The 10399-nt window shown below is 34.1% G+C and overlaps 2 protein-coding genes and 1 non-coding gene across 3 annotated transcripts; 2 read left to right on the forward strand and 1 right to left on the reverse strand.

Moving 5' to 3' along the window:
• Positions 1 to 500: 500 nt before the first annotated feature.
• TRNAD-GUC (transfer RNA aspartic acid (anticodon GUC)) lies at positions 501 to 572 on the forward strand. The gene has a single exon. It is a non-coding gene; the product is annotated as a tRNA-Asp (tRNA).
• Positions 573 to 3598: 3026 nt separating this feature from the next.
• On the forward strand, positions 3599 to 5755 carry LOC145166380 (uncharacterized). The gene is made up of 2 exons (XM_079085337.1): positions 3599 to 4694; positions 5527 to 5755. The coding sequence occupies exon 1, from the start codon at positions 3699 to 3701 to the stop codon at positions 4677 to 4679; it is 981 nt and encodes a 326-aa protein (XP_078941463.1). The 5' UTR covers positions 3599 to 3698; the 3' UTR covers positions 4680 to 4694; positions 5527 to 5755.
• Positions 5756 to 5992: 237 nt separating this feature from the next.
• Positions 5993 to 9677, reverse strand: LOC145166379 (putative protein S-acyltransferase 22). The gene is made up of 9 exons (XM_079085336.1): positions 9318 to 9677; positions 8462 to 8575; positions 8066 to 8371; positions 7773 to 7841; positions 7615 to 7686; positions 7388 to 7516; positions 7217 to 7297; positions 6894 to 7076; positions 5993 to 6822 (listed from the first exon to the last, which is right to left on the reverse strand). The coding sequence occupies exons 1-9, from the start codon at positions 9357 to 9359 to the stop codon at positions 6247 to 6249; spliced, it is 1572 nt and encodes a 523-aa protein (XP_078941462.1). The 5' UTR covers positions 9360 to 9677; the 3' UTR covers positions 5993 to 6246.
• Positions 9678 to 10399: the final 722 nt, after the last annotated feature.

Below are 10399 nucleotides of genomic sequence, written 5' to 3' on the forward strand. Positions count from 1 at the left end.
ATGAATTTTTTAAGAATTAAGTTGAATGTGTATATTCTCTTTCCTACATGGCAATCCATATAATTCTCTATGGGTTTAATCTATTGGAGATGGCCTAAACACCCACTTAATTGTGGAATCAAGAAAGAACCATTAGTATTTACCTAAAAACATATCATATTAACTGAAAAGCTAATATTATCAATTGATGCAAAACAGTATACTATATATAAATGATAATATCACAAAAACAAGGTACATTTTTTAAATTTCTATTAATCCCATTATAAATATAAAAAACTAAAAAGATGTTAGTGATAAGTGAAATATATAAAATTTCCTACATTCGCACTATGGAGAAACCAAAAACTCACTTATTCTTAACCGCCATCTTCATATTTTATTGTTGCATCGTTTGAAACACGAATTTCTGAACAGTTCTGTTTCCTTTGCAGTTCATAACTTAATGTTAAGACTAAGCTCTCTTTTGTATAGTATAACTAGAAAAACATTAACAAGATGTCGTTGTAGTATAGTGGTAAGTATTCCCGCCTGTCACGCGGGTGACCCGGGTTCGATCCCCGGCAACGGCGTTTTTCAATTTAGCATTTCGTCTTTAACGTTTAAACCGTTATTTTTATTTATTTATTTATTTTTGTGCTTATAAAAGCAGGCTTTTGCTTTGCTGCTAATTGTCTCCAGTTCTACTTATTTTCCCATTTACAAAAGTGATTGGTGATATTTTTTCCGGATATAACTCACGTTTGACAGAATACAGATTATTACAGTTTTGACATGATATTTTTTAATACAACTAGCAACACGAAACAATATTAGTCGTTGAGCGCTTGAAATGATGATCACTAGATCTCCAAATACCGATCCATACCAAACATTGATTGCTACTATATAATCAAGTAAATGATAGGCGTTTGAGATGTGTTATTTAAGCTTGTAAAACTCTTTTGAAACAATAATCATACTATTTAGAACATTGTTTTTTATAGCTGTGACATTTCCACATTAAACCTTCAACTTCACCAACATGTGAGCTTCTACCCTCCTACATCTTTCCACTTTAGACCGGTGTAACCTTTTTGATCTAAAGATAACCAAACTCGCAGATTACCCCTTCATGCAAACAAGCCAAGTTAAATACCAATGTAATTAAATTCATACTTTCAAAGTTAGGATTGAATTCTTAAGATATATTTAACAATTTTAACACGACCCGTAATCCTAACTTTGGAACGGATCAATTAGTTGTGTTGCTTTTGAAACAAAGGTGTAGTAAAAATATACAACTCGTTGCTCCAAACTTTCAAGTTTAAGAAGTTTAACTGATCATTTTACATCTTTTTCTTGAACAAATGATGATCAATTTCCAAATATTTTTGTTTTCTCATGAAAAAGAGGATTTAATGCCCATTTAATAGCATGAGTTATTGTCTCAAAATATTTCAATAGGTTTAAAATTTTTAAACTTTATATCACCAAGTAACACTATACACAAAGTATCTTCACAAGTAACAAAATGAAGATCAATTTCCATATGTTTTGTTCGTTCATGAAAAAAGGATTTAATGTCAATTTAATAGCAACGCAATTATCACAAAATATTTCAACATGTTTAACATTTGGGTAAATTACACCATTCGTCTCTCGTGCATACGTCAGAAAGCGTGTTTAGTCCCTATTTTTAAAAATTAACTCGGACCGTCCCTGAATTTGTTTTTTCTTGCATGTTTAGTCCCTATTGACATAAAATGATTATTTTACCCTTAATAATTTCTTTTTTATTTTTCTATTACTTATTTATCAGTGTTTAGATTAAAAAAAAAAGTTAATATCCCACCCCTCCCCTTCCCTAATCCCTAGTTTCCTTCTCCCTCTCTCTCATTTACACTCACAACCGACAACCACCCAACTCTGGCGCTCCTCCTTTCTCCGACGAGACCAACCTTTTTCTTTCTCTATTTTTCGATCGCCACCCACTACAAGTGCTGTTAGCTGTGAATGGTGGTTCTCTGTCGCATTCTTCTAAAGTCCAATCTTCTTCCCCCAATTCTAACTAAGAACTGCAATTTGATCAACGAAATCCACCAAATCCATTCCCAAATAATCACCAGATGACTTTTTTCTCTCCATCCTTCATCTGCCTCCTACCTACACGTCACCATCCTCCATACCTTCAACTTCTTCATCTCTACCCTTCCTCATCCACTGCATCGTCACCATCCCATTTCAATAAACTAACCCATTTCTACATTCAACCTCATCGGTATTTAGATTGGAAAAGAAGGAGGACAGACATAGAGGAGATTTGTGGTCCGTCCAACTCCACAATCGATCTCCACAGTAGCAACACACAGATGAGGAGGCGATGGTGACTTGGAGGATATGGCGACGTTACTTCCAGAGGATGAAATCGGTGGTGTGCAGGGGACGACGTCGGTGGTTTGAAGGAGACAATGAGTACCTCCGGCGAGTGGATTTTAATATCCTCCGGTGGCTAGATTTTGACTTCACGGGAAGGGGAGGTTTTCAGATGAAGATAGAGAAACGAGAAAAAGGATTTAGGGCATCCGACTAAATGAGGATGGGGGTGGGTAAGTGTGAGGCCCACTTCATTTTCTATATATTATAATTAATAAAAAATAAACAATCAAAAAGAAAATAAACAATGGCAATATAGTCTTTTTAAGTCCCGCAAAGGATCAAACGTGCAAATTTAAATTAATGAGGGATGAACCGTGCAACTTTTAAAAAAACAAGGGACGATCCGAGTTAATTTTTGAAAATAGGGACTAAACATGCTTTCTGACATATGCACGAGAGACGATTGGTGTAATTTACCCTTAACATTTTTAAACTTTAAATCACCAAATAATTTGATGACCCAAGTTATCTCACAAGTAACAACTCCTAAACCCTAAATCAATACTTTGTTTTTAACTTTTCAAATAAACTATTTAATTCAGAGAAAACCACAATATTCATAACCTGACTTTCTAGAGCTAAGATATTTGCACGAGTCAACATCAACAAATGGTTTAAGACACAAATCACCCACTTTTGAAATACAAATCCATTTTTTTGGATTTCCTTTGATATCTCAACATACAAAGAGCCAAATATAAATGAGAACTCTTAGGACTATGCATGAATTAGCTTAATTCTTGTACAGAAAAAGATACATCAGTTGGATTATGCTTTTAAAATTAGTCACGTAGGTGACTAAAGTTACAAAAGCTACAGAAAAAGCATAATTTTAAAAATTAGGTGACTAAATGAGTACAAACACAAAAGTTAAGTGACAAAACAAAAAGTTAGATGCCTAAATGAATACAAATAAAAAAAATTTGACTAACTTTTATAACTAAAAATAGGTTAAGTGATCAAATAAAAAAAAATCAAAAATTAAATAATCAAAAATGAGCTAAAGCCTTTAAACTTATACCGATATCATTCAAAGGGTTTAGTCGAAAACTTTCTCAATGGACAATGACACTCATACGAACAACGTGTGACGTGGCCTTTATTGTTCCACGTGGGCATCCCATATCTGACACCCTGACTATATTAATACCAAATCGACTCGAACCCCCATTCCCCCGGGGTTCCTTTATTCTTCTATCAAACTTTTACAATCAAAAATCTGTCTTCACTCTTCCCCATTGTGCAAAGCAATACCACCGTATCGCCGTCGTACTGCCACCATGTCCACTGCACCTGCGCATACACTGAACCTTTGCGGCGTTCTATCGGAGGCAAAGAGAATCGTTAATGCACATTCCCGTCACTTTCTCGCCTTATCCGTCATCTTCCTCCTCCCCCTCTCTTTCTCACTCATCATTTTCCCTACTCTCCAGCTCTCCCTCACTCGATCCTACGTCGTTTCTACAAAGTTTTTCGTAGTCGATCCGCCGGATCTTCGTCAAAACCTGACAATTCATCTCCTCTATTCAGCTTTTGTCTACATCTTCTTCCTCGGGGCCATAGCCACAATCACTTACAGCACCTACCATGGCTTTTATGGAAGACCAGTCAAGTTTTTCCCCGCCATGAAATCCCTAATCTTCTCCTTCTTCCCACTCGTTTCGACCACAATCGCAGCTCAGCTTATCCTATCTCTTATCTCGCTAACGTTCCTCCTGTTCTTTTTGGTAATCATCAAGATGGGGGAAAGCCTAGGGTTTGTAATCGATTACGACTCGAATTACTTTATGACGTCCTTCGTTCTGATGGGAGCAGCGCTAGCTTTTTCCCTAATCTATTTCCAAGTGAACTGGTCACTAGCTTGTGTGGTGGTTGTGGCAGAATCAAAATGGGGATTTGAACCACTGTGGCGGAGTTCTTACTTAGTGAAAGGGATGAGATCCGTTTCGTTATCTTTGCTGTTGTTGTTCGGGATTCTGATTGGGTTTTGGGTGTGGATGAATTCGAATGATGTGATGCATTTCGATGCTGTTGATGGATGGAAGAGCTGGCCTTTTGGATTGCAGGTGGTTATTGGTACTAGTCTCTTGACTGTGTTATTGCTTCAGAATACAGCAGCCAATACTGTGTTGTATATGTACTGTAAGGCTTTACATGGTGAATTGGCCATTGAAATTGTTGAAGAGTTTGCTCGTCAGTATGTCAGCTTGCCTTTTGATGATGGGAAAATCCCTCATGTTGTTAGTGTTGTCGCAGCTTGATGAATGATGATCGAGGTTAGTGGATTCTACTCCACAAATTAGGTTCTTGCTTTTGTCAACTTACCTCTTTATAACTGTTGTTGACCTTGTATTAGTAATATATCGGCTCTGTAAGTACCTTTTAATGTCAGAAATGAACATACAACTTTCAGATTATAAGTGTGTTTCTGGAAATGTGTTGATGTATGGATTGTATGCTAATGGTAGCTTTTGTAGCTTTATATGTTGTATATAATATGATTATAATATTATCAAAGGCATGTATAATTCTGCTAAGTAATAGTATAAATTACTGTTCTCTGTGTTGTTACTTGCATTTTGTTGTGATTATTATGAGGCTCGGATTCGGAATACCATGAACTCTCCAAGAGAACCAGTTCATGCGGATATTTTACAAATGTATGTTATATACATCAATTACCATAATAACAACATACTTTTAAGTATTTTACTAGTTCAAGATTAGATTTCGCTATTAGCATTTAAAAACAAAACAACAAAAAAAGTAAGTGCGGGCACCCATTAGTTTTGATTCTTTAGTAGCATCGTAATTCCATCTCCGACACTTATTTTAGTGAAAACTAACTAAAAGCTTTTATCAAATGCTATGCTTGACGCTTTCCAAGCTAAAAAAAATAGCTGATAAGTTGGTGTTTTAAAAACTATTTAAAGTAGCTTTTCATGAGGTCTTTTAATTTTTTTTTAAATATATCCTAATTAATTATAAAAAATATATTTTTCTAAATATCATTTTATAGGGAAATTTATACCTACCTCCAAATTGTTGTGTACCCTTGTAAATGAATAATGTGTATACCCATGATTTGATAATTTTTTTTTTGGAAAGGGAACTTCCCTAACGATGGTTTCCGGGCCAGCTTTCGCGCACCGACTAATCCCCCGCTGCAAACATGAGGCTTTGTCTCATGCCCTGGAGTCACTGCAGGCGAACCTCCATGGCCACAAGGGCTGAGTGGTGCCAGGATTTGATAATTTATGTGAGTGAGAGATGTATTTATAAATAGCATTCATTTTATATTTTTCAGTTAGTTTTATTAAATGTAACTTTTTTGTCATATTTTTTACTATCAATTAGATTTTCAGCTATTATTTTCAACTAGTCTATCTAAGATATCCTAACCCATTGTAATTTTAGACCAAAAAATATTTGAAGTATATTTTTTATAGAATTTTTTATATTTTCATTAATACCTCTTTAATCTAAAAGATATTTACAACTAATCTAAAATCTTTTTATGTTGATTATTTTAAATTTTTTATTGTTGTATAAATACAACCAAACAAATAATACATATAAAATAATTTAAATTAAATGGTTATATTAATAGCCGATCTCGAACTTTTTCCCATAAGGCTTGAAACGAGCCGAGCTCAGGCTCGAGCCTAAAATATTTAAACGAGTTGAGATTAAGCCTGATCAAGCTCGGTCTCGACTCGGCTCATTTGCACCCTTACCCAAAGGTTTAAGAATCTGCTTTTTTTTTTTCTAGATAGTTTAACTTTCTCCTTGATTCAAAAATATTTAACAAAAAAAAAAATTAAAAATTCAAATCTTTCTTTCAAATTTGGATGGAACCCTATCACTATCTTCCCCACCAGACGCATCATACCCATCACTCATGGATCTCATGAGTGCCAGAATCCCCTGGTTCTCACCCATACCAGACACCCCTACTCCTACATCATGATCTCCTCCTCCTCCCATAAACGGCTGAATATCAGGCGACTCCATATCCAAACTACTATCAGGAGATGACATTGACATGGCTCTGTATACACTACGAGCTTCAAACTGCAAAGGCACCAAATTTCCCGAACTACCCTCCTCTCTCACTCTATCGTTCCCAATGTTTCTAGAACCTTCCTTTTCCCTCTTGCTTCTTCCGAAGCTTCTGTCCCTTTCCCTTTCGATTCTGTTTGACTTTGACACCGGCTGCAAAATCTTTGACCTTTTTCGTGCCTCTGCAGCTGCTTTTGACACGTCATCACCATTCAAACGGGCCAGGGTCCATGGGCTGATTTTCACGCTTGTCGGATTCTTTTTCTTGATTGGATCTCGATCTTCTATCGTTTTTTTACCTAACGAGCTCACTGAACTGGTTTCTGGTGGAACTACATCGTACTACAAAATCAAAACAAAATCCCATAAATATTTTCTCAATTAATTACGATATTTGATTAATTAATACATACCTGATCTTCAACAAAGAGTCGTGGAGGCGTACACCACGCTCCTTGCCGGAAAGTGTTGAAGGAGCTGACGCTGCTTAATCCGGTGATTGAGGTAGCCGGTGACATTTGTGGACTTTGTGGGCCCCCATATCCTTGATTCTCTTGTTCCCTTAATGCTATGATATAATCGTATGTGCTAATTCCCTATCATCACAAACATCCTTAATCGACATCTAAAAGGTCTAAACTTTTTTACATTTATAAAATACTCAAATTACAATTAAAAAAAAGGTTATATATTTTGAGAAGAATGTGAAAGAAGAATGCTCTAACAATAATCTCACCTTCTTTATAAGAAGAATGTGAAAGAAGAAAAGCTGAATGAGTGGCAATGTTGCGATCATTGCCAAAATAGTACATACCATCTGTCAAGAATTAGACTAGAAATTTTTTAGTCAAACTATAAAAATATGAAGTCAAGTTTTATAAAAATTGGGAAGAATTAGAGTACTTACCACAACTGAAACATAAGGGGCTAAAGTGAAACTGCTTCCTAATTTGGATGCTATTTCTACATCAAATCTTTTGTGATCCAGGATACAATTTATCAAAACAACGATTCCAGTTGACCATTGAAGTATAAGCTTCAATTCTCAAGCCCAATTAAAAACCTGTGTTAGATAGATGTGGTAAAATATGACTTAAAAGTCAACAAGGTCAAACAATGAAGGTTTGACTTTACCAGAAGAAGAGCAGAAACCATAAGAGCAAAGAATATTGCATAGTTCTTTTTCCCAATACAGTTATTAAGCCACTACACAGAAATAAATAAAAAAAAGACGTTAGATTTTGTTTTTATAAATAAAGGGAATGTGTTTGAATCTTTGTATAATTTTATACCCTGCAATGGTGGTCAAATCGGTCAACACATTTATCACACACTCTACAGTGCTTGCTATACTTGAAAACCTGCAAGAAAAACAAAAAACACCCGTTTTAGAATTGCTGACTTTGACTTTCTTGAAATTCAAAATTGGTAGGAATTTTGGTATAAAGTTTCATTAACCTGTTCATGGAGTAAACTACATATCATGAAGTTCAAGATACTTGTTCCATTTATGACAAATTTTGAAAAAATCATATTGAATTTGAACTTTGAAAACTTATTAGTTTGACTTTAAAAGTCAACGCACCTCAACTTCACAGAGACTGCAGTAGAACATGCCATCGTCACTTGTTTGATGTTCAGAAGAGTCTTGGTGTTGATGACACATGGCAGCACAAGGAATGAGAGCCAAAAGGGGGATAAAACAAGAAGGTGGTGACGTGGCTTTTTCAGTTTCAGATTTATAATCTTTTGTATCTTCTATTATCGATCCTTCTTTTTTAACACCTGTTTTGTTGTTTGTTGTTTTACAATATTTTCTTGATTTGAAAACTCCTGTATCTGCTGGATCAGCACCAGCGCACCAAATATACAGGCCAAATGCACATATAATCTGGTAAGATTAAGAAATGGAAAATTCTTGAAAATGGTTATGGAAATAAGTATATGAAATAATTGAGAGATGGAGATAAAAAGAGCTTACTAGAGGAGTGTAGATTCCCATTACAATATATTGATACAACTTTTTGCCCACAAAAGGGGCGAAGAACACATAGAAAGCGAATCCCAATGCTATAAACACAGAAACAGCAGCCACCTGCACAAATCGATGCAAAATTAAACACCTTTTAGCAAAATTTTCAAAAACGACGAATGAATTCAACTCCCGTAAGTTAATTTTCTCAAAAGGTGAAGAAATTGTTGACAAGTCAAACACCCAGAAGTTGTTGTTTTCAGAAACCCTAAAAAACAATTCCATTTCGATGTGGATGTGGATGTGGATGCTAGAGGAGAAACTTTTTGTGAAATTAAGCTCCCAAAAGGTAATAATTCAAGATCTTCAGAAATTCGATAATGACATGGGAGTAGATGAAAACATTGTTGTTAAATTTGGAAAAACCAAGAGAAATTTTAACAATTATATAAGAAACTGTGGTGAAAATCAAACACCCTGAGGCTAAAGTTTTTAAAAACCTTTTAACAAATTTAAAAATGAGATGATAGTAGATGAACACATTCTTGTGAAATAAAAAACCCAGATACCAAATTTCGAAAACCCGCCAGAAAATTTCAACTGTGTACTATATGCAATAAATTCTGTCAAAACTAAACTCCCAGATGCTATAAAAACCTAAGAATATCAGCAATGTCATAGCTAGGATGTTAAAACATTGCTGTGAAACTAAACACCCAAAAGCTAAATCTTCATAAACCCTAAAATAATGGCAGACATAAGAGATGTAAAACATTGCTGCGAAATCAAGCAACAAAAATCGAAATTTTCATTAACCTTATTACAAAAAACTTCAACAATTGCATATGGATAAGATGAAACGCACCTGAAGAGGATGATATGGAAGTTGCCAACCATGTTTCCTCATCGTTGTAGCAAGAACGGGTTTGAACTGTTGACGGGGGGTGTATGAGAAATCTGCTAAAAAACACTTCCCCTCATTCCATTACTCGAAATGGGGGTTTTTGAATCTCATCCTCAAAAATGTGAAAACAATCAAGCAATATTGGATTTTGAGATGCGGGGTATTCTTGGAAAGATGGAAATTCCGCTGCAAATCTTTGTCTATTTTTGGCCCAATTGTAGTGAGAGAGTAGATGGAGGTTTTCTTGAGTTTTGGGGAAGAGGGGAGGGAAGGGTTCAAGGAACAGTAGTAAGGACTGTCACCTTTTACACAATTACACTTCATTCCGACCAAAAGAGGAAAATCCTTCAGACAAAGAAAAGTAAAAGGTAAAATTGTAATTCATTAGCTTTATTGTATTCTATGGTTTAATTACTAAAATTAATAACTTTAATAATGGTTCATGAGTTTTTTTATTTTGTTTTAAAATGATACTAGTATTTAATTATGATAGCCATATATTTTTTATTAAAAAAACTATATATAAAACAGAAAAACATACACCTAGTTTGCAAGTTTTAGTAAAGAAAAAAAAGGAATGAAAATATGAAAAGAAAGAAATATATGGAAAAGTAAGGAAACTGGATATTGGTGTTAAGTTTTTTTTTCTTTGTAAATATTACACGGGATTGATTAATAATAAATTAGATAACGAGGCTTTATTAAATACTAGTTGTGAAATTCATATATTACATGGGTTAATTTAAAAAAAAAATTAATATGAAGGTCTAAATAATTGAAAACTTTGAATTTATAAGAAAATAAGAAAAATAATGAATTATTAAAATTGAAATGTTTTTTATCTTTTAAATTTAAACAAATAGTTTAAATAAATAAACAAAAGAAACCACTAAACTTTAATTTAAATTTTTTTGAAATTATAAGGTAGACTCATTAATGAAATTGATATCCATTTATAACTATATTTATTGCAATTATTATATTGAAATATTATATGAAATTTAATAAAATAGGAAAACCCATAAAATGACATGTGGAAAAAA

The sequence above is a fragment of the Lactuca virosa genome, chromosome 3, assembly GCF_052849685.1.
Source record: "Lactuca virosa cultivar CGN04683 chromosome 3, Lactuca_virosa_CGN04683_v6, whole genome shotgun sequence".
Classification (NCBI taxonomy): domain Eukaryota; kingdom Viridiplantae; phylum Streptophyta; class Magnoliopsida; order Asterales; family Asteraceae; genus Lactuca; species Lactuca virosa.

Excerpts from the sequence above, each read along its gene's own strand:
- LOC145166380 (XM_079085337.1), top strand. The coding sequence starts at position 3,699 with ATGTCCACTGCACCTGCGCATACACTGAACCTTTGCGGCGTTCTATCG.
- LOC145166379 (XM_079085336.1), bottom strand. The coding sequence starts at position 9,359 with ATGAGGAAACATGGTTGGCAACTTCCATATCATCCTCTTCAG. Across the intron at positions 8,576-9,317 it reads TTCCATATCATCCTCTTCAG|GTGGCTGCTGTTTCTGTGTT; the intron begins GTGCGTTTCATC and ends CGATTTGTGCAG. Across the intron at positions 7,687-7,772 it reads GATTTGACCACCATTGCAGG|TGGCTTAATAACTGTATTGG; the intron begins GTATAAAATTAT and ends ATTTCTGTGTAG.